Source organism: Trachinotus anak, unplaced genomic scaffold, assembly GCF_046630095.1.
Source record: "Trachinotus anak isolate AG129_WGS33_773 ecotype Australia unplaced genomic scaffold, CSIRO_AGI_Tana_v1 ptg000008l, whole genome shotgun sequence".
NCBI classification, from domain to species: domain Eukaryota; kingdom Metazoa; phylum Chordata; class Actinopteri; order Carangiformes; family Carangidae; genus Trachinotus; species Trachinotus anak.
The window spans coordinates 15,290,735-15,315,610 of record NW_027273859.1 but is presented as its reverse complement, the minus strand read 5'-3'; the positions used below and the strand labels follow the sequence as shown (position 1 = coordinate 15,315,610).

The window sequence follows — 24,876 nt, the reverse complement described above, 5'->3', positions numbered from 1 at the left end:
TGCTTGGATGAGCATTTGTAATTGCTGTCTGTGGAGGCTGATTTTAGTGCAGGGCTTAAAACAGTGAGTCTACTGGCACGCGCATGTGTGTTTGCATACCGTCAGAGTGGAGACACAGATTGGTAGAGGCAGGGTTGGCACTATGTGACCCACAGCACTGCAGGGTCATGAATGATTTAATGGCAGGAGAGGTGAGCTCCGTCCTCCAGCTCTCAAGATGCACACAGGCAGTTATGACCTGCAGGAGTGATTCATTTTCATGACTGAACCAACTGTTGTATTGATACTCTGAATAAATTGGATTTCTTTCAGTTATATTTATGATGATATGTGTTTATATGCAGCTCTACACACAGCACTGCTGCAGCATTTTGCTGCAGTTTTTCAAGAGATAGAGTTCACTCCTACAATCTTGTCGATGTTATTCTTGAACTTTTCAGTGTAGACTTATGTAAGTTTTTAAAAAGAGGAGGAGGAGGATCTGCCGGCCCACTTTCTTAAGTAGTATGCTACAGAAATACTCTTCACATATCAATATTTACCTACAGTACAAAACCACACATGCTGCATTGTTCTTATATGATGCTTATGAGAGAATAGTATCATGTTTCCCTGAGCTCATGGTATGGTAATACTGCTCCAACATAGCACATCATGTCCAAGCTACTGCTGGACTCAAGCCAGTGAGCATGTTCATATACATACATGAACACAGTTTTGTTCATGTGAAAGGTCATGTGTCATGTGTGAGATCAATTGAGCCTCTTATTCCACATATTAAAAAATTATATTCATTCCAGTTTGTCCTCTTACTGAAAGTCCAGAGGTTAAAACATCTCTTCACCTCCTTCTCCTCCTCATTTCGTCATCCAGTCCTTTTCATTCTGCACTGGCATTTCTTCTTCTCTCATCCCCATCTAAATGTTTCAGTTTTTCAGTTATACGGGAAACTGTTACAGCAACAGTTAGACATACTACCAGTTTGCAAAGAGAATCACACTAAAACACTAAAACACACAATTCAACTCTAACTGAGGCATTAATAACACATAGATGGAATCTGAATTACCATACTACCTGCTCAGAAATCATGTCTCCAGGCAATGTTCAGTGTTTAGTGCATTACATACTTTTCTGCTCACAGGGGGAAAAAAATTCTGATTATTATGCTTTTAATCAATTTCAGTACATGTCAAAAATAATTTCATAATAACTTCACAGTTTAATAAATATTAAATGAAGATGAGATATTCTTCATTTTCCTTACTGACTAAAATTCCTAGACAAAGACCAAAACCAAAACAGTACTTATAGTAAAATAGTACTTAACAATTGTTGCTCAAACAGGAGGAAATAGTGCATTTGCTGGGGACTATTTTCAGCTGTGGATTAATACACACTTGGTGTTCTACTCAGTGTTCACGGCAGCAGGACAGTGTATGTGGGACTGATTGAAAATTAACTATGGGGCCCATATGCAGGGAAATGAAGGAGCATGTCACCTAGTGCAACAGTATTAGTGCTTATTAATGTGTTTTTAAGAGCTTTTACAGCAATGGAGCTCTATGGCTGTTTTCATGGGACTTGCTGAAGGTAAGCAAAATATAGAATATGACAGGACTTAGCCTTTTTAGCTGGGTTTAAGTATATGCATTTAATATGTGTACATGATGTTAAAAGAGGATAGCATTTGGTTAGGTGGGGCTGTAGGTAAGACATGCAGACTTTTTTTGTGTACATGCCACGTCGCACAACAGGGCTAATGAAACACAAAGGGCACCTTTTGTCAGAGCTGAAGAATACCTGTGTGAGAACACATGTCCCGCATCACTGGCAGAAGGACAAGTTTGACAGAGATTAATAACACAGGCCGTGACAGAGTGTGCATTTGAATACAAGAAAGAAATAAACACAAAGAGAGAGGGAGTGGGGAAAGGTGTATGCGTGTGTGCTTGCGGCAGATTGAAGAGGGCGTGGAGTGGTGGTATCTAGCTTGGCGCTTCCTTGGCTGTTCATCCCTCTTTCATGCTCCATTTATTCAGAATGGGAGCCAATGTGCTGTCTAAGGTTAAAACTATTTTGAGGCATTGCTTCTGGTTATAGACTTTGTTTTTTACATGCTGATACAGGCATTTTTTGAGGCTGTTATAACACATTCAGCACTCTTGAAGCAGCTTGTCCCCTTGTCCTTTCCATTAAGAATAATGCAGCAAATGTGTTCACACAGTATGGTGTCCTTCATGGCACTACACTGTTGAAACACTGAGCACTGGAGAGAGTTAGATGTTAAATTCACATTTCATATTTATATGTTGACACTCCTGGAGCAGTTGAACTGTATTGAGTGGGACACTCCTGCTTTGATTATCACACAAAAGTGATGTTTGTTTTGTTTTTGTTCAGAGCGTGCCGTCTTCTCTGGCTTCAAATTACTGTGCAAATTGTTGATTTGTCAGTCCTCCTTCCTTTGATCCAAAATATTTGTTCTCCATAGCCCACCTCCCACTGATGACAATTTACTCTCAATTTTTCCCACACACTGTGCCTCTCAGTACAAACACGTTCCTTCAGTAGGGCCAACGGTGTATCACCTTTTCACTTTCTGCTTTTTTTCTCCCTCTTGACCCCTCTCATCGTGTACAGCTTCAGTTACAATGTTCGCTCTCATCACATCCAAACCTTTCCGCTCGCTCCTCTCCTCTCTCTTTTGTACTTCTTTTCCCTATTTCTCTCCAGCCCTCTAGTTTTCACAACGCTCGCATTCTCCTTAGTCCTTGAACTGACCTCAGCCTCTCCACCATATGTGCGTCAGTCTTTGTATGTTCTGTGCTTTGACAACCCCCTCGAGCCACTCTCACCCATCAAATCCCGACTCAAGTGCTCTCTTCCTGTTTCGGAGGGCTTTGCTAAGGGTTGGGGACTTCTCTGTGGTTGGTATGTGTCTCGTTTGGAGGGGGAATACATGCTTTGTGAGAACAGAAGTGTTTTTTTCTCAGGCCACAGGTGTGCAGCAATGGGGAGTTCGTATTGTATGTGTCTCCTCTTGCTCGAATAATGCGAGAGGAAAGTTAATTTAGATGTTGACAGTGGGGGTAGGGAGTTTGCAGGATTTACACCAACTCCCAGTCTGTGACATACCACAGAGGGCAGGAACTGTGATCTTCATACAGATTAACTCTTTAAGCACCCAAAAAATAAGGATCTTGTAAAGTCAACCTGAACTTCACTGACATGTTCTTCCTCCGCGCTACATGTTTCTGCAGGTGCGTAGACCAGGTGTTCAAAAACAGAGAAACAAACATTGACACTCCAAAGATAAAAGAATCAAGAGGTCAGAGTGCAAGGGTATTTATAAACACCTGTGCAAAACATAGTTTTTCCAGAGCATTTCATCCACCCAGACTACCCTCAGACCCTCCAGACTGTCTCTCTGACAGCATAAAATGGATGCTTCTCATTTTCTGTGGAAGTAAACTTCTTCAAAAGAGCACCATGAGCCAATTAGTTTTTTGTCAGATCATTTTTCAACATTAGGTTTACTAACCTACTTTTAGAGCCCATTCACATCCAGAGCCAGCACCATGCATCAATTCTGGATATTCCAAAGTGACTAAAACTTTTTATTTCCTTGCCTCAGTGCAGTTGTATATTTTTCATCATAACCTGTATTTAACAAACTATAGGTCCCACATAATGACCAAAGTCGGCTTCATGATATTTTTGAAGGCATTGTGTGCTGCCATGCTTAAGTCTTTGGTCTATCAACCCCTCCGTGACTAGCTGTAGTGCTTCATTCTTGGGTTTAGAGCTGAAATGATTCGTCACTGACTTTTTCAAGCAGCAGTTATCTAACATTATCAATTATCTGATGTTCCAGCTTCTTCTAGTTGAGAGCATTTGCTGCATGTCTGTCTCCTGTGTGATAGTTAACAGAATGTATTAGGTTTCTTGACCGGTGGTCAGACACAACAAGCAAAATGTCACCATGAACTCTTGGAAACAATGTTGAATTGCAATTTGCAATTCAAAAATTTCTTTTTTTTTTTTAAATAGAGAAAATAATCAGCAGAATACTCCACAATGGAAACAACCATTGTGGTTGCAGTCCCACTCAGGTTACTGCTAATAGAAAGATTTATAGATGACTCTAGTGATGCAGAGGTTACCTGATTAAACAACTTGTTCCTATTGAAGCCCATCTTCTTGGTGCAACAGTAGAAATTAAAGCAAGCTATGTTTAATATCTACTGTAGAGGTTTTGACTGCAGCATGTACTAGATGAATACTGTGAAGATTTTCCTCTCAAGTTTTACATTGTTGTGTTTCATCATCTCATCCATCCACTTTTCATCTGTTGTTAGTAGTGGTTGATGTCTTCATTAACAGTGGATCCTCCTCCATCTCTTTCTCTCCACACTGGTGGGTGTCACTCATCAGTGCTTCCCACTAAGCAGGCAGAACGAGAGAGGGGGGAGGTGGAAGAAAGGGGAAGGGACCTAGGGATGCTAGATGGAAATATCAGAGAGGAGAGATGGAGGATAAATATTGAAAAGAGGGTATGAGGAGGGTATGGCAATGTCAGTGTCAATGGGGGGGGTGAGGAAAGCTCCATGAAAGCGGCTTGACTGTCCACCAACTGAACGAGCCCCACGCTGCTGATAAGGACGATGAAAGGAATAATGATGGCAGTGGGGTTGACAGTGGGGTACTATTTTTAGAAGCATTCAGCTTGCCAGCTTTGTATGGCTGTGTATGAGAGTGAACCTCTCTTTACATGGACCTCTTTGTGTGTGTTTGGGTCATATGTGCAGGCATGTGCGTGAGTGTGTGTAAAGGTATGTCCAAGGGTGTGTGAGTCAGTGTGCGTGAAAGGTTATGTGTTTATCTTAGCTCCTGTCCTATTGGGCACATGGGTGTAGGTTTAAGCCACGTGCCATTAGTGCTGACTACAGAGTCAGAGAAGAGCTGCAGTGAGGAGCTCAACGTGCCCTCTTCATGAACACACAGAAAATGGCTCTGCAACAGCTGTGTGTGTATGTGTGTGTGTGAGGCAGATAGAGAAGCGCTGTATTTACAGTCACCATTTCCCATCTACTGAAAACTTAAAATTCTTGATCCAGTAGAAATAATGTAGGGGACACAGTACATAACAGCGCTAAATGCAACAGTAACTGTTGTAATTTGCTTTTTTGGCCTTTGCAATTTGCTGCAAAGGCTGCCACAGCTGTGGCATTGTCTGTAGCAGTAGAAAAGGTTAAATGGCCAAAAACTGATGTTGTATACAAGCCGCAGTGCTCATATTGACATCCTCCTCCTCTCTCTCCTCTCACACATTTCACTATATTCCAACTTGATAAAACATCTGTAGACATGTGTTCACATTTTTATAAAGTAATCCCATAGCACTCCAGCACACCATCTACATGTAGTGTATGTTCAAATGTGTACTGTACAAGCCTTTACCATTGCCAGCAATGCTCCAGCCCCACTGCAGCCAAACCAGGGCTGGCTTCATGGTCTCCCTGAGGGCTGAGTCAGCAACAACAGGAGTGAAAGAAAGAAAGGAAAGAAGGAAGGATGGGGATCTTAACATCAACTACACCAGCTTTTTTCTCCTCTGCTAAATAACACATATCAGCCAGTCCTAACATCTCCTTTCTTGTACCTGTCTGTGTGTCTTTATGACATGACATCTGTGGTACAAGACAGCTCTCTCCCATCTTTTGTCCTCATCTTTTACAGTACATGCTGCTAACATTAATATACAGATGCTCTAGTCTCTTTAGCATAGTCATCAGCTTTCTTTGAATCCAATGTAGCTTTTGTGAGTAAATGTACACTGTTGATGAGCTAATGCTGCCAGCAGGTGTATTTGTGATGGTTCAATATCACCAGATTAATATATTTCATTATCCTGTGAGTTAATCAAACAGAAGACAGCTACAGTGTTAGTGGTGCAAACCTTCACACCAAGCTTGTTACATTAAAACTCTTCATATGTAATTTCCCCTGCTCATCACGGTTTGCTCATGTGAGAGGCGCACTCTGTAGGCTTTTGGGGGCCTTTCTCTGCCTAATTTTTCTGTGGGATTTCACAGGCTAAATGCTTTGTCTCTTACCCTCACAGCTTACCGGGTGCTGTTTTTGTTCCTTTCCCTCCTGAGAATATTACCCTTCAGTTTCAATCTCCCCACTGTGAATCTAATCAAGGATGCTTGCAATAAAGTTTTCTCTTAAGAGCTATGCACCAGCCATCTGTGAGATTTTATTGCCTTTCCACATTATGGCACTGCAGTGTGAATAGTGTCAGGACTGCCTCTTAAAAATTCCAGAGTCGTATGGTTAGGGTTCACTTCAGGTACATGATGAAATGAAAAGAATGTGGGGATGCGGACCCCCAGACCTCTGCAGCCCACTCCTCATTTCTGCTCGAGGTTAGCAGCTTGGGGCTACATTAGCGTCTACAAGCATAACACACCTAAATCTCAGACCGAACTGATAACAGTCAAATTGCATCGTGGGCAATGCAATTCAGTTCAATTCAATTCAGTTTTATTTGTGTAGTACCAAATCATAATATACATTATCTCAAGGTACTTTACAGGGTAAGGCCAAGACCTTACTTTGTTATAGAGAAAAACCCAACAGTTCCCACAAAGAAAAACCCAACAGTTCCCAAAAAAGAGAGAGGAGAAAAGAGAGAGAGAGGGACCAGGAACAGCTGTATAGGTAATGGTGTTATCAATAATAATGACAGATAACAGTGGTTAATAGTAATGATGAGTCGTGGTGGATCTGGATCCTGCTGCTCCAGAGGCAGAGATACCTGCAGAATAAAGACAAAGAAAGGGAGAGAGAGAGACAGAGGAGAAGCACAAACCACGGGAGAGAAAAAAAATACAAAGTTAATGGCATAAAGTAGTCGAGAGAGGGAAAGAGAGAGAGAGAGAGAGAGAGAGAGAGAGCCCAGTGCATCATGGGAATCCCCCAGCAGTCTAGCTCTATAGCAGCATAACTAAGGGATGGTTCAGGACATACCCGAGCCAGCCCTAACTATAAGCTTTATCAAAGAGGACAGTTTTAAGCCTGATCTTATAGGCGTAGGTGGCTTAGAGTATGTAGTTCCTTAAAACCGTGACATTACAAAAACTGTGTATTTTGTGTGTGTGCGTGTGTGTTTGTGTGTGAGAGTAGGAGGACCACTGACTTACCACAGCAAAGGGGCTTAATGAGCGCTTCGTGTAGTAGTGATATAAGGGGCATCTGTCTTTGCGTCCCAGGAGGGAGCTGGAGAAGGCGAGTGTACAGCTCTGATAGATGACCACCAGAACCTCCAGCTCTATTTTGCCAGATGCTGAGCAGAGACATACACACATACATATTACACACACACATGAAACCAGCACACACACACACAAATACACATATAAAATGCATTTTATTCTCACAGCTTCTAGCATGTATGTGTGAGACCTATATGTGTGTGTTATTTAGCATATTAATGCTGCATTAGCTGGGTTTTGTTGACCACTTTTTCACTGAAAATAGCTGCCTTTTGTGCATTTTACATGTACTCATTAGAGTCACCTTTAAGATAGAAATGTTCATTAGAGCAGCTTGCATACAGGGATATTATTTTGTGTGGTTGTTTTTGGTGCAGCTGACTCTGAAAATAACAATGACACAAATGAAGTTGAAATTGACCTTTATCATCATGTATTGTTTGAACATGTATTATTACAGGTCTAATGTGATGAGAGACACAACAAAAGCAGACAGTGACCTCAGGTTTTTCAGTGACAAAAACATTACTCCTATCACTTCTAAACATCTAATCTTATTGGCGTTCAGTTTGAGACATGGTGCTGTGTGGCTAGACTGCACACTGCATGCTGATTATCAGTGGACAGTAATATATTTTTTCCAGTGCTATGATAGCCGTGCCCTGGTTTAAAGACCTAGATGTATTGTCCACACTGATGTCTGCGCTACAGCAGCTGGACCGGTCGGTGGTTCTGTCTAAGTGTTGACGTAAGTCTGGGTAATCCACCGGCTGCTCTGTTATGCCTGTGCACAGCTCTGGGCTGGCCCCATACAAAAGAGCAGACCTGAAAAGCACCATAATGAGGCACAGGCTGAAAGAAAAGGCATGTCTCTTTCCATTTCTCTGAGCGAAAAGAAAAGAGCAACATAAAAGAATAGAAGACAAGAAAGAAAGATGAAAATAAGCCTCTCAAATCCAGGTTTTTGGCTGCGCTGTCTCTTTGAGTTTATCTTTTTTTTCATGCATGTGTTTTATTATGGTAATGAAATGTTGCATAAATATAGTCTGGGATGGAAGAGCAACGGTTTTCAATGGAAAGAGGAGAAACCATAGAGGGAGGGGCAGGAGGTACAGCTAAATGTCATTGATAAAAAGAAATTTAAACTGGCTTCCCTCTCCCTCATACTGTCAGTTTCTCTGTCTTCTCTTTCTTTTCATCTGTTCTTGTCTGAATTTCTTCTCTTTTTATCTCTTGGTCTTTTCTATGAAGCATGACCAAAAATGACTCGTGATTACTCACAATAACTTTGCTGCAGCCCTATAAACTGCTGCAGCACTCATACCCAAGCTCTCTATTGTTAAAACAGACTCCTCCACTCACCGCGTCTACAATACCCTGTAAGTATTCCCTGAGGAAGACAAGGCTACAAACAGAGCTGAAGATCAGAAGAGACTGTTGTACTTCTCTCCACTACAGAGAACATCATAGTGGTCTGTGATGTTAATCTTTTTCCGCTTTAATGACCTCTGACCTCCACAGGCTCAGAGCACAGGTTGGGGACAGGGGGAATCCTGAAGGGATAGACAAAATAATGGGAACACCTTAATATGATATACAATCCAATACACTCGCCCCTGTTTAAGACAATCTAAAGTCCTTGTGCATCTTTCATGTGTAACAACAAAATTATATGACATGGGAAGAAAATGACTATATATTATATGGGAAAAGTGACTTATTAAAAAAGGAACAGATGCAAAGCATAGTACAGCGTATCCAAATTAACTGAAGGACTGGTAAGAAGGGATTTGCTTAAACCTGCATTAGCAGAGTTTTTTTTGCCACTTGGGGGCAGCAGAAACAAGATGTAAATACAATACTTACATCTTATCCCCTATAAAGCTGATATGATGAACTTGATAGCAAGTGTGCTTCTTTATACATTCAACAAATATGTAGCAACACTATCATTGGGTAACTTTAAATGGATGGTTTTTGCAGCATCCAGTTCCTGTGCTTCATGTAAACATCATATCCTGAATGTGATCAAAACTGGGATAAGCCTCATAACCGGGACAGAGTTGGTTTAGAGTCGTTTGTGTCCAACTGAGAAATGTACATCCAATATCCAGTCTCCTTTTAGCTCTGTTTTTGGTCTCTACCAACTCCTGGAGGAAATACCTGTCTCTTTAGCTGCTAAATGCTCCACTCTGTTCACAAGCCAACTGTGCTAACTGCTGTCTGTCAGCTGCTTGAGAGCAGTGAGAGTGAACCAAAACAGTAACGTCTCCCGGGCATCCTTCATGCTTGTGCACACCACTGTGGCGAACCCCTTACTGTGCATGAAGACCGAACGAGAGGGAAGACACAGGTAGAGGTGAAGTGGACAGTAAAGGATGAAGACAGTGGCCGCACATGCACATACACAAGCGTGTATTGGACATGCAGAGAGTGAATGTGAGCCCAGATGGAGAGTTATACAGAGGGTGAAAGAAAAGCAGAGTATAGGTGATAGGTGGAGGTGACTGCACCATCCTTCCCTTTCATCCCACCTGGCGGTTCCACCTGTGCCTCTCCAGAATCCGCCTCTCCTCTGCTGATGGAGCTCAGGCTGGTTGCTGCCTGGCACAGAGCTGGCAGTTCTCTGCCATGCATTATTAATCAGGCTGCGATCTGCAGAGCTCTCCTGTTCATTCTCACTCTGTCATCTCTTTACTCTCCTCTTCTATATCCGCATTCATTTACGCCTGCTTACATGTAAAACCTCTCACCCATTTCAAATGTTTAAAGCAGTGATGTTTTATTTATTGATTTATTTTTGTTTGTTCATTTATTTTGGGGCAGTGTGTGTGTGTGTGTGTGTGTGTGTGATATCTTCATATCAGAAGTCTTAAGGGTTTTATTTTTTATTCTTTTCTTCTTGTGTGGGGCTGTGTTGCATGTCTGTAATCATTATCAGCATATTAATAATAATAATATTAAAGTATTTTTCAAGTATCATTATAGGTGTATGGTAAGCAATCACATGAAATAATCCATTTGGGATACAATGCGGTGCTTTGTTATTTAAACAAAACATCAGACGACCTTTCAGTCAAGAAAAAAAGCTTGATTGATTTAATTAGTTTTTTAGTTTTCTTGGAATAATTATTTGGACAGCATCATTTTTTTAAAAATGACTCTATGATACAGTTTCATCATATCATTTGACATGATTCCTCTGACAGTTGATTAACAATAACATTTCACCATCTTCAACGTTTTTTTTCCAAAACTATATGTTAATGAAATACTGCCAATGAAGGCTAGGTATTTGGACTGTTATTAAGGCTTTTTTGTATGGTTTCACTGTGGCTTTGGTACATGAGTTGTGTTAATGCAAAATTAGCTATTGCTTCAGCGGTAGTATCAAAAATGTTAATATCCAGCCTGTGTGCTAATGCATTCAGCTAAAAGACACCCTATTCAAGTACTCTGTCAACTGCTTGGGACTACACACAAATTTCCTGTCTTTAATCACCCTTGTAGTTTCTCACACTAGGCAAACATCCCCTGTGCTTTGCTGATGTGATCAGTTAAGTCTTGTCGAAATAAGAGCTGCAGACCAGATAAATCAGGTGTCTTATGGGATTCTGAGAAGAGCTCTCTACAGTCCGGCACCTCAGTGAAGATGCTATCTTATAGTTTTTTTTTTTGTTTTTTTTTTTTTCCTTTCTCGTGAGTTGAATAATTTAGTAGGGGTCCATTTAGTTTAGATACTGTGTCAGCCCTTTGCAAAGAACTAGCCAGGCATTGGCCTAGTTTGACTCAAGACATTAAAGCTTGATTACCTGATGTTTGTCCTGTGCTTGATGATAATGGACAGGCAGGTGGACAATAAGAGAGAAGCTGACTAAAACAAACTCGACTGATGAATAGGTGTTGTGAGAGAAGTGCTTGGTTCTTAATGCTACAGTCATTTGTGTATATGCCTTATTGTTTTCCCTGTTCTCACAGAGGCAGTGTGAGTTATTGAGGCAGTGCAGGTCCATTGAGCAGAGCTGCTCTCTCCCTGTGGAGTGCTTATTCTAATGAAAGCGCCGTGCACAATGCTTCTCAGTTTAGTGAAACCCGGTAGCTCAAGCAGATATATACTGTAGTATTGCACGTACCATAATGATCAACCCTACTGTGATCTTTAACAATATCTTTAAGTAGTAATTCAGGCCATTTTTCTTCCTAGCTATACATCTTGTGCTTATTTTTGAGTGTTTTGTCCCCTGTTCCAGCCTGTTAATCAATAAACTATGATCTTACAAATTAGGGGTTTGCATAGGTCACTGAAGCCATCATCAGATCACCATCATAAAATATTTTAATTAATTGTTGTTGTTTTCAAACATCTCTTAATCTGCCTGATAGTGGTAAAGTGCTACAACAAACAGCTTTAAATATTGTAATTTAAATGTAAACTTGTCTTTGTCTGGGTAACTGGGCACGGCTAATTCATCTGGACATGGATGATGTATTTTATTTGACATTGTTGTGGGCTGCTTTGGTATTGTATTGTTTTATCTGCGCATATTTATTGTGTGTAAATTTCAACCTGACAGGCTGATGTAAAGTGCACTGTAATCATCTCTGGTGAGGCTGCTGTTTGTCAACCACAGCAGGTTCTGTTGACTGTCAGTACAACAGTGTGTATAGTGAATGTGAATTCACGTAGCGTCTGCAGCCATAGCCTAAGTCTACAATCTGATGTAGATGTGACACTGTCTGTTTTGTGATTGATCAAAGAAAAGAGGAGAAAATAGGTTATATTGTCATGTGTATATGTGTGGGTATTTAAAAATTTATGCAATTTTTACTAACTTGATGGTGTTTAATTTCACATTTTTGCTGCTCGACATTTTCATTTCTGTTCCAATACTTGTGTGATTGGAACTTCCTCAGTCCATTTCTGTGGTCCACCTGAAGTCATCATGTGTCAACTTGCAACAAATGATGCTTGTGACAAATGAAAAACCAAGAAAGCCTTGTTACGCGATATTTCACCAGTGCCCTTTCCCACTGGATTACTCTGTAATTATTCTTCTACTTCTCTCCCTCACACACTCCTCTTCCTTTAATATGAGACTTTCTTTGACTGTCCTCCTGTCCTCAGTTCTGTCCTCAGCGCTGCCTCTGTAGCTGTCACTGTGAAGGATAAGCTGCAAATGTGGAGAGGTAACAGCCTCCAGAGTGGCCCTACTCCAAAGGCCATCAGGAAGGTTTAAGAGCCTATAAAACAAGTGGAGACAAAATGATGTGTCCTTTTTCTGTTCTGCTGTACATGACTCATATTATTTGTCTTATGCTTGTCTTGGAGTTTGATGTAAAGTATACCCAAATGCCAAGAGGCTGCTAGTTAGTTGTCCAGAGACTATGAGTGTTATCCTTCTATCCCTCTAATCTACGGCGTAACGGTTTGAGTTCCCTCAGCGTGTCTGTTCCCTGCCTGGAGGCTCCCAGAGGCTCCGCGGCAAATGGCCTCTTACTCTTATCAGCACCTCTCTCCCCCTCTGCCTCACTCTGCCCCCCCACCCCCATGCTGCCCCCCCGTTTCTCCCCCCTTCACCCCTCTCTCCCTGTCATCACTAGCCGTCTGCTACTTAATCCAATTATTCTTTTAAGCTGACACGCTCTGTAACTCACCACAAACTCTAAGGATTGATGCCGCTGTGCATCACGTACACACACACAGACATACACACACTACCCCCGTCGCACACACACACATACCACATGCAGAGACAGTGTTACTGAGCACTGCTACTACAAGTATTTCTCACCGATGAAGAATGTGCAGAGTGCAAATTCATGCTTGGAAACTTTGAAAAAGGATCAAATGTGCTACAGTGCTTTCTGGTTGTACACTGTAGTTGCCCCTGTGCGCTTGTTTTGTCTATTTTCGAGTGTCCTAACAGAGGCTTTGGCCTCTGCTGTCACCCTCTGATTCACTGTACCCTTGAGGTGACTCTGTCTGTTTCTGTGTATTGTCCTCCACTTCCCTGCTATGTGTTTACCAGCTAATGCATCTGTCTTTGCAGACACACCACCTGACACAGAAGGTCCTGCTCCCTCTGTGTGTGTGTGTGTGTGTGTGTGTGTGTGTGTGTGTGAGAGAGGATCAGATGTCCTCACAAGTGTAGAGAGGCATAATGCTACCCGTTCCTTGCCTCTTTAAAGGGGTTTTTGTCAGGTAAGACTTGGCTTTTACAGTTAAAATTCAAATTTGGATTAGGTTTACATAAGGATAAAGTTTAAAGGAGCCAGTATACACGGTCGGAATACATCTCTCAAACTAATTTGTCACCCGGCCTTAATGTAGTTGGTCTTACAAGTATAACAAACCTGTACAAGTGTCCTCACTTTCTCTGGTCATGATCAGTGTTTAAAAAAAAGAAAGCCAACAGTTTTTCTCCTTCACTCAACAGTTCCTGTGCTAAATGGTCCTTCAGTGCAAAACTAAATGTTATTTTGCAGTGTCAACGTATGACATCCCGCATCACTGCATTTTAAAAACATAACACAAATACTGTAAAATTTGCTGGCGTAAAGTAAATATTGAATGTGCAGCGGCCGCCATGACAGGATAATTAATCCATGGGTTCTGTGATTTCACCCCAGTGCAAATCTTGACAAGCATTTCTGCCGCAAAGGGGCAGTGAGCGAAACAAAAGGAGCTGTGTTTGGTTGTTTTTGGTGCTGACACGACAACAGTCAAGAGTAACAGATGGGGTTTGCTGGGTGTGTGTTTGTGTGTGTGTGTGTGTGTGTGTGTGTGTGTGTCCGTCCGTGTATGTGTGTATGTGTGTTTGGAGACTGGGACTAGAGTTGGCTACAGTATGTGTTTGATCGGAATCACAACTGAGAGAGTCTGAGCAGACCTGATCTGTAACTGTCCCTCCGTCTGTCTGGAGGGAGAAGTTTGGGAGATTGCCTATTTGTTTTATTGTCTGATTTGCTGAGAGGAGCAGACAGTTGTGCCTTTCTGGGACAAAAAAACAAGTGTTATCTGGTCATTGTCTGGAGCTCACAGACTTTTGCTGGCTGGCTTTTTTTTAATGAATTATTCCTGCTGTTTTTTGTGCCTTTTCTATATTTATTACTGTCTGTCTGCATACTGTATGTACTCTGAAAACAATTGTAATGTTTCTTTGTTATAAAACAATGCTGAAATATAGAAGAACACACAGTGTTTCTGTTTCTGTGTTATTGTGTTGAAGATATTTCTATGTCGTGTTGTTTTTGTACTGCACGTATGTGGTTGCACATTTCTGTCTGTGCATTCTGGGTAAGTACGCTGCATTTTGTGTCCAGATTGAGCAAGCGTGATACAGAGGACTCGCTCCAATGTGTAGGTTGCCGCTTTCCACAGAGGTACAGCTGATCCATCTGTGAGCCACAAACCATCAACACCAGATCCTCCTCCATCGCCATCAGTGTGCCGTTGCCCAGCGATCACCACTGTATGTGTGATATCCTCGCGTCGTGCCACATCGTGCTTCCACACTCATACCATTCATTCTAACCTGACCTGTTTCCTGCAGGGAGAGATTTTTTTTTTTGTTTGTTTGTTTTTTTTGGGAGGGTGGAGGGAGGGGTTGGACAAGCAGGATGGGATAGGATAGGGTGGGACAGGGTGGGCTGGGGTAGTTCCTCTTCCTGCTCTCTTCCTCCTCTCTCTCCCCTACCTCCTTCCCTTCCTCCTCCACCTTGTTTCCTACCTGTGTCTCAATGTAATGTTCACCTGTTCCTCTTTAAGTCTTCCTCATTTCCTTGCCATTGTTTTCTGTCCGCTATGTTGCTCTCCTCTCCCCCTCCTCTCTTTATTCCCCTTTCTGTTCTGTCTCTCCATCTCTCTGCTTCTCACTGTTGCGATTAACTGGGCTCTGTCTTTATGTCGTATGTCCTTTTAGGCCCACGCCGTGCATCGCTGGCTAATCGATCAGGACAGTAGTGTGAGCTCTGAGATGCCGGATGGCCAAGGAGTATGGCACTATGATGATGAAGTAAATATCTGCAACACGTATATCTGGCTTTTCCTATTTCTATATATCTATATATCTATATATGTATATATATATTCTGTATTTATGACCATCTTGTATCTGTCACTTAAAGTTTGTGTCACTGTTGTTGCTCTGCTGTTGTTGTTGTTTTTATCTTTATCTCTCTTGTTTTTGTTGTGTGTTGCTTATGGTATTGTAGTTCTGGTTCCTTTGACTTTCTAGTGTTGCTGTTGTGCTGTGAGCTGATTCAGTCAGGTGTCGTGGGATCAGGCTGGAGCTTTTTCTTTGTTCCTGTCCTTGCTTGATGTATTGTACTAACTTGCTGATTTTAATTTTTTTCATTTAGTTTTTTTGTTTGGTTGTTTTGAGTTCTTTCTTTTAGTTCCACATATTTATATATAACATGAGTGTGTATTTGTATCTATATTTACATCTATATTATTGTCTGTGATTTCTCTGAAATTAATGTTCACAAGCAGCATATTACATGGCAAGAGTCCACGGGCAAAATATAGCTTTGATATAATTTCCATAGACCCCGATACTAGTTTGAACTTAGTACGTCTGCGTTTCCTGCCACACAAAGTATTTCACACAACACAGGTTTACAGTAGTGATAATAGACAACAGTCCAAGTATTTTTCCTGTGGGTTCTTCTGATTTAGAAAATATGCTTGTGTCATTTCTACCACTGTGTTTGTGTTTAGGATTATATCAAGGTGTGTGTGTGTGTGTTTGTGAGAGAGAAAGCAAAAGTGTGCGAGAAATGTGTGTGTGTGTTTTTTTTGGGGGGGGGGGTGGGTTGACCTCTTTATTCTTATCAGTGAGTTTGTGTGCATGCTTTGTTTCCGTCCTCGCATGGCTTCAATCTGTGTATTGGTATATAATATGATTTGAATGTCCGTCTGTGTTTTGTCTGTGCTTAAGTCTCTGTTGGTGTATTTTCCACTGTGGTGTTCCTGTTGAGTGCTGTAGATGTTGTGGTTCTGCCTTGCCTTAGCCTGTGCCTTTGATGTGTCAGTGTTGTGTATTGTGGCTGTTGTGCATTTCACTGTTTGTCATGTGCTGTGCCTGTGTTTTGTCTGGTTTTATCTGTTGAAACAGTCTGGGATACGTTTGCCAAAGGTTTTATTGCATCTATCTAGCAGATGATCTTGAATCCATTACCACTCGATGGAGGAGAGATCATCTAAGTGCAATACGGCTGCTGGGAAATTTGTTCCAGACGACTCTTGCCCCTGATGATTTCCCCTCAAATCCTAGCTCCCCCCCTGCGCCCATGTCAAATTCCTAACCTACTCTCCCGATCTCCATATTGCTCCCAAACACTCTGGAGCATCATTGGGTTAATCTTTACTCAAAGTAAGCCTTGTAAAAGTACTGAAAGAACAAAGGACAAAAAAATGGGGTGAACACACTTAACACAGAATGAAGATAACACATAGAAGGCAAGTGGATAAGTATGTAAACTATCATCAGTAACAGTTTTCCCTGGCCATTGGCCCAACACACAACAATATGGAGTATTGTCTTTCCCTCGATGCTCATGAATGCGTGTGCATTGGGCAATTGTATTTTTACTTTGTCGTTTTGAATTTTTCTTTTCCCTTTTGTGTGAATGGGTGAAAGATGACATTTTTATTTGTTTATTTATCTGTCAGGACTGTTAACATCATCCTGTTATAAGTACAGACCCAAACCGGTTGGGACTAATGTTCTTCATACTGGTTTACCAATAACATAAAAGTCAGCAAGTAAGTAGACAGAGTAGGATATAGAGTAGGGTGGTCCTGTGTCATTTTGGAAAGAAAACGTGGGTGATTGCTGGGTGGGAGCAGAGACATACAATCTCTATGTTTGTGCCCAGACAGAAAGAGTGGTGCATTGATAAATCGCCCTGAACAGCCCAGTCCTTGTCGCTGGCCCTTTGCCAACACAGCAGTGGAAAACATCAGCAGCATAAACCAAATTTCTGCAACAGGGTGTCACCATCCCCAACTAGTGTTTACTGGAGAGTGATACAGTATCCCTCCCTTTACTGCCCCAGTCCTGCATCTTGAAGTTTAATACAACTTTTTAATTTTTACTTGTGTATCTCTAGCCAGTCAGCCTATCAGAAACATTATACTCAGCAAAGTTAATAATGAGATCATAAGAGGGGTCAGATAATCACACAGGTTGTAAATAAGCCAACAGTTTGGTCTGATTATCTAAATGTCTTAATTTTGAACTAAAACTTAAAGCTGTTACAGTAGGTCAAGGAAGTTGGGATGTAAACTGCATGGAAGTGTTAACAGAGCTGAATACGGTGCCACTGGTCTTTCTTGACCTCAAATTTGTCCCATTGGCCCAAAAAACTGTTTTCCCCTAAACTACCATTATACCATCTGTAAGACTGGTGACCGGAGAACAAGGTCAATTACTACTCTTTGCATTCAGAATTTTTAATCCGTGAAGGATTTATCTATGATAAACTGTGACAGATGTTTACAGCTGACAGTTTGGGTAATGATTTTACCCTTTAGCCTTTGTTTTCACCTTCAGATAAATTTGACTAACCTGGAAGTTTGTTTACATCCTGATTGTCTGACCGACTGTCATTACCTGGTTTGAGCCTGGTTTTAGCAATGTGGCTGATTTCAGGGATTTTAGCAGTTAATGTGGTGGAAAAAAACATACCATAACCGAGAAGAACTGAATGGTCAATGCTGTGAAAATAAGAACCTAAGTTGTAATACACCATAATTTCCCTCCAGCTTAATTTTATTGTTCTCAGCTTTGGGAACAGGGTAAGTCCAAAAGCATTTAGCATAATGCAGATTGGCCAGTCAGCATCTTAGTGATTGAAACTCTCACCACCCCTCAAACTGGTCGCTGAAACCATGACTCTTTCCCTGAGGGCTGATTTAATTTGCACAAAAATCTAACGCTTCATCAAATGCCCCATCCGACCCGCCCCCTCCTGTAACACAGAATTGTGAGATGTCAGAGGTCTGTGTAAAGGCGCCGTCCCCTTTGCCACCATTAATAGTTAGTGGGCCTGGAGAGTATCCCTTATCATCCCACAGTTCTAATTACCCCTCAGTGAGTCCTCGGAGACAGATGCTCAGGGAGCCAAGCCCCATTCGTCACAGTACGGCTGCATGGCAGACTCAATATGAAAAAGAAGCAAACTGTCACACTCTGCACTGTCACATAAATTCTCCCCCCTCTCAGTTTCCCTGTTCCAGCTGCTCCCCAGCCCACTGTAGATGCAGACTACATTAGGAAGCCCATTCATGTCCAGCCACCAGCAGTTGGCTGTAATTTGTTTCGGCTAGGGGGGCTGAGTTTAATTTACATGTGAAAGGCCATGGCGCATTCAGATATTGTAACTCTCATTTTTGTCCCAGGGTTATTGATACCAGCTTCACAGAATTCAGATTAAAGGTAGAGAGGACTTCACTGCCATTGTGCACCACTGCAAAAGTCGTGTAATAATGTCTCAGTTGGCCAGAAACCAAGTTTAGGAAGAAGATGGGAGAGCAGGATTCTCCTGGACTTGCTGACCCATTCAAAACTGATGTTTTCTGGCTTTTTGCAACAGTGAGATGCCTCAAGGGAACAATATAGCCTACAAAGAATACTTTCATTGGAGCCATCCAAAGTAACTATAACCTAAATGGCTTTATTAATGCAGACCACACCTACTGTATAGTATTGGTTCGATTCGACTGGGTTTAAAATTATTTTTAAAAAGTAGATTCACATTTAAAAGTTGAAATTTCAAACACAAGAAGAATTCACAAAGCATTGCAGGTGGCAAAAACTGAGTGAATACAGTTATGCCAAGTTCTGTGAAATGTATATATTTCACTCCATCTCTAAGAGAACAAGATATCTTAGTTAGTAAGCTACAAAGATAAATGTATAAACCTGATCTTGTCACAAATGAGAGGGTAAATATAAGGGTGAAATTGTGTTGCTTTTGTAATACGAACAAACATGTAATATAGCTATTATAAGTTGACAATCAATAAGCTTGTTTCAGGAATGTAGTAATGAGCAGACAGTTGAAATCAATATGTATTTTTCAGATGCACTGAGTCAGAGTCTAGCTGCTAACACAGGAGGATTTAAGAAAGCCATGTTCAGACTTTCTCACTTTACCACAAACAGATTATACCTTTTTACTTTTTGTTCATCTGTGGCCCTTCCTGAACTCCACCTTACTCACCATGTTATTTCACTTTTATAATGTATTTCATTTATTTTTTATTTAATTCAGCGTTATTTACTCTCAGTTCATTCATGACTGTGTTATCCACAGTTTCTACTTCTATAGAACATAGTCATAGTTTTTACTTTGGTTGACTTTTAAACCGCACCATTTATTTTTCCTTTTCCACTGAAATATGGCACTTAGTTATCGTCAGTTTAAGTTTTTTTGTGTGTTTACTTGAAAAAAGAGAGAAAGAGAGAAACTGAGCGACAGTCAATGTGCATGCATGCGTGCATGTGCATGTGTTTGAGGTTAATGCGCAGAGTGCATGATAAAGGTGGAAGTATACTCCAAAAGAAGTGCTGGTCGGAAAGTCTGAAAGGTGTAGAAAACTCCTTTGCGATAGATAATCTTTCTGCTCATATCGGCCAGCTGTGTAAACAGGAGGAGTAAAGATGTGCACAGGTCCAAGTTCTCTACAGTTCTCCCCACATCCATGCTGCCACGCTGTCTGCATGAGCAGTGCTGAAGACCTGGTTGGTCGTCAGAGAACAGAGGCAGGCCAGGACAGCTCAGTGTTTCACAGACAGACTCTGTCTGCTCGACATTCCCAAGTTAAAACTTCGCAGCTCGTGTGTAGCACAGACCAGGACAGGAAAATCAAATAGCTATAGTTCATGTACACACAATATTGTGTCATTTTTATATGTTTTGATTTGATTATTGACAACAGTTAAAGAAACTGTTTCACTTTTAGATATTATTAGCTCTCCATAATAAGGGGATAATAATAATAGGGGGAATTGTGCTTTTATTTTGTAATTTAAGAGTCATACCCAGTTTTCTCTTGCGTCTAACCAAAACCTCAAGACCAAATGCCTTTTATGTGGCATAATATTATAATAATTAATAATTAACATGGCATAATAGTATTTTCGTGGAGCCTACCACCGTTACACCTCAAACCAAAAGTTAATATAAAGAGCTATTAATTTAGAGAAATTATCAGTCCTGTACTGGATTATAGTGCGTCCCACCACTACCAGCGGTGTAGATAAAGTGATGAAAACAGCACATTTTCAAAGTGAGATCTGAACATACAGGTTCCTGGTTTGGGTGTTTAAATGATGCAGAGTGTATAAGTTGATACAAGAGAAGCACATTTTAAACAAGGTATGATTGTAATTTTAATGTTGACTGTGACTCCAGTGTTTAACAGAAATATTTACGTTTTACGCCCACCTCAACCTGAGCTCTTAGTATGCAGACAAAAATGAGTTCAGCCCAGATACATCACTACCTCGAGGCCCTGTCAGGCTTTGGTTGAGTTGCACCTCTGCTACTGATCTCTTCTTTCAATGTCTACTTCACCTTCAGTTTATAATTTGCCCACCTCATCTTAACGACCAGCTTCTCACACCCACTTTTAGTGTCTTACTCTTAGGAAAAAATTTAAAACACTTAAACTTAGCCTCCCCACATGGTCGGACAACGAGTTGCACGACCTTGTTCAGTTTGAGTATACCGCTGCCTGGACTGTATGCCTGCATATGGAAGGTTGCTGTGAGCTGCACATATGTGTGATGACCACGAGTGAGTGCGTGTTATGCACCTGCATGCACTGGACTGTAGGTGAATGTGTGTGTGTGTGTGTGTGTGTGTGTGTGTGTGTGTGTGTGTGTGTGTGTGTGTGTGTGTGTGTGTGTGTGTGTGTGTGTGTCGATGCAGATGTCTGTGTATTTGTGAGTGTATGTTTGAATCTGTATGTGTGTAAGGCAGCATTAAAGTAGTTGAACGGAGGCAGTTGAGTAATTGGCGTTAGTTTTATCATCTTTCTTTTGAGAGCATCTCCCTTGATTGGTTGTATTTAATATTTATTAACATATCAATCTCAGATACAGCAGGCAGCTCAGCACCTGGCCCCTGAGGCAGCAAATATTAACTGTCATAAATATTAACTGTCAAATATGTATTTCTTTGTTCATTGAGAGCTGTCCATACATTGAAGTCTGAATGGGTCCCTCTTACTTGCAGTCAGCCATCACTGCTCAGTGTAGATAACATGGTGATAGACGGTGTGTGTAACAGAGGGAGAGCGGAGAAGAGAAATCAGAGTCTGACTCAGCAATGCTGTGCAGATGAAGATGCCATAATACTGTCAACAAGAGTGTGGAAGAAGATACTGTACACACACCCACTGAGGCACACACTCAGTAACGCTCCCCAGGCGAATTTATTTATCATCTCAGTTGCCACTATGCCCAAAGCGTCCACCCTTCTCTCCGCTGTGCCGTGTACTTCTTGCTCTTTCCATCTATCTCGTCTTTCATCTTTTCATTCCCGGCCTGTTTCCTCGCCGCTGCCACTCTTTATGGTGAGAAATGAGGCAGCTGCTGCACTGAGGCAAGCCGCAACAAATGTTTGGAAATGCCACTGTCCCCATAAAAATGGTAATGACATACTGTAAGACTTACAGCTGACATATAGACAGACTTAAAACCAAGTGCACTGAGAACAATATAATGCAGAAAGGCAAAGCATCCATAGGGTCCCACATTTTTAAATCAACCTCAAAAGTCCAGTACTGGTCAGGTACCTATCTGCAGCTTATTTGTAATTGTGATTCATACAGCAGCACAAGATTTTGCGAAAGCAGTGATCAACATGGTTTCATGTTTGTCCTTCAGAATAAAAAACAGGGAGTTTCCTTCTAGACTCACAATTTTGCAACTCAAATGTGCCTTTTGAGTAGGGGGTGCTAACCTCACTGGTTCTTGGCTGGAAAGCAGCAGCAGTATTGCTATTGTTGTAGCTTTTACAGACCTTAGAGCGTTAGAGAGTATGTAATGATAAAACAGTAGAGTGACATTTTCCTTTGAGCTCTTCCTCTTCCTCTAAGGAAACAGTACGGTTCATATTCTCAGGGGACTGACTGTTGAATTGCATTATGTCCCATTTTAACAAAGTCATGTCGACAGTGGCAGGTGAACTCTTAGTGGAGACTGAATCTTATAGTTTCAGGACAGTACATTAGGTCTGAATAGAGTCTGAAAACCTGGGCCAGCTGTATTAACCAGTCTGATTGAATTATAGTCTGGCTGCTCGGATCCTGCCTGATGCTGACTCAAACCCAGTTGTGAGTGATGGTTAGAGCCTTTGTTTTAAATGATAGAGTCTGTGTTCTCAGCTAGTGCTCAGATATTACGTGAATACAAGAGAGAAAGACATGGAGAGTTGTGAGGACCTGTTCCCTCCACGGTGATGGTCTTTCTCTCTCCTTCTGCACATCTTCACGCTGTATTTCCCCATCTCTACCTCTCCACTTATGAAGATTAATGGGAGCCTGGTCCTGCACAGACATATTGCTGCTGTCATTCTTCTCTATTGCCTTCATCTTTTCTGCCCTCCTCCCTCATCTGAGTATTTCTAACTCCCTGTTTTTGTCTTCCACAGGTCAGTCTGCCTTTGTCACATTGAGGTACATGTGCATTTGTTGAGACTTCTCTTTGTGCACTGTGATATACACTATGATATTATGTATATGTGAGTGAGCCAGGATGTGCGTGCTGGCATGTAATATGTAATCTGTCAGCAGAGTGAAGGCAGTTTTAACACCCACAGCTGTTAATGCTGAGTTTAACCGCACCTCTGACAGTTCAGAGGCCAGACGAGCTTAATGTAGTTTGTGAAGAGGAGCTGAAGCACAGGATAAGAGGTTGAGTGTGTCAGTGTGTGTGTGCGTGTTGTGAGTTTTGTGCCAGGGCTGCAGTAATCAGCCCGACCCAGCCCATGCTCTCTTGGAAGCTGCTGCAGGCCAATACTGCAGAGCCTCATCACGCCACTAGAGGGCTATTATACCAACATAGAAGCATCTTTAAAACATTTGAATTTAAAACTTGGGATAATGTACAGAGTCTTTAATTTTTGATTGATAATCCCACATCTGTTTCTGCCTTGGAAACCAGGCTCTTTAAAGACGTTGGAAATGTAAAACACACAATACACAGCTTTTTTTTAAACTGGATGTTTTTTTCCTTTTATTTCCAAATTATTTACGTTGAGGTCCCATGTGCATTACGGTCCCTGTTGCTGTTTGGTTAGCTCTCCCTCTGTCAGCCTTGAGAGTGCATAGACTAGTGACTCAGTGAGGACGTTTACCAGCAGGATGAACTGCACAAAGAGTTTCATGCTTGCCTCCCATATCGTTCCTTCCACAGAACACCCAAACTGATCAACCTGCATTGGTTTTGCAGAAGGATGGACATGATGCTCACCTGCTCACATGACCCCCCCCCCCCTCAAATTCCTGGTTCCTACTCAGGAACCTTGTTAATGTGGTTAATTCAAGCATTAAGCAAAGCTGAAAATATTGCAGCTTGAGCTCAGACCTGCACCACACTTTGACATGGAGGTGTGGGACGATTCAATTTCATCTGTGCCACTCAGATGTCCATTATAACTTTTGATATTTTAAAATACCACCTTACATACTATTTGTTTTTATCTGTGTGGTGTTAGGCAGAATGTGAGAGGCAGTGAGAATTTGTTGAAGAAAGACAGCTGACAGACTACAAGTGTTTATGTTGAGTCCCCCCCCCCCCCCCCCCCACCTTTTCAACTATAGTCTCTGTTCTCTGAGACATCAGGACACGGGCAATAAACCACCACAAGCAGCACACGTGGGACAGCTGTAGCCCTTTATCCTGCCAACAAGAGGGGCTCAAAACAGGGTGCAGAGGGCATGTCTGTCCCAAACCTAAATCAACCCAGTTACAAAACAGGAGTGTGGCCCATGTGTTATAATGACCTGAAACCACACTGGGCCACACACCCTGACAGTCACTGTTGCCTGTTCCAAAGAATATATGACAATCCATGTTTGCAAGCTGGCACAGAGTTACAGCCTAGATACTTATGATACTATGAGCCCCAGTCCAGCCCACCTGCATCATATACAAGCCCAAGCCTGATCCCCTTTCTTGTGCCATCTTTTTTTGTGTTTCAGAACTTAAGGACCCCTCCAGCAATGTTTAAGACGTAGAGAAACATTCTGCTTTGAAAGATAATTTGTGCCTGATATATTGTTTCCACAAAATTATGAAGTTACTTAGTTAAAAAAGTCTTAAAATGACTTGTACTCCATCTCACCTACTCCTCTCATGAAAATTCTTGAATCTAGGGATATGCAAAAAGTTTGCATTTGAACAGGTTATAGGATGGAGTCACATTTTTTCAAGTCTGTCTTAAAACAATAGACCCCTGTATGTTTGGATATGAAGCAGTTTTTGCTTGCTGTATTCATTCCTCGTGTCAATACTGATCCCCCCCAACATGCTTCCAAGTTTATCTGAAGTTAGTTGGGGCTTCAGCAGTCAAA

The 24,876-nt window shown here is 41.6% G+C and overlaps 1 protein-coding gene across 1 annotated transcript in view; it reads left to right on the top strand.

The window, feature by feature from the left end:
• The window catches only part of ank1a (ankyrin 1, erythrocytic a), a 97,588-nt gene that overhangs the window by 27,268 nt on the left and 45,444 nt on the right, over positions 1–24,876 (top strand). Inside the window, exon 3 of the mRNA XM_071482971.1 lies at positions 15,206–15,298. Within this exon, the coding sequence (XP_071339072.1) occupies positions 15,206–15,298 (93 nt within the window). The remainder of the gene's footprint in view (positions 1–15,205; positions 15,299–24,876) is intronic.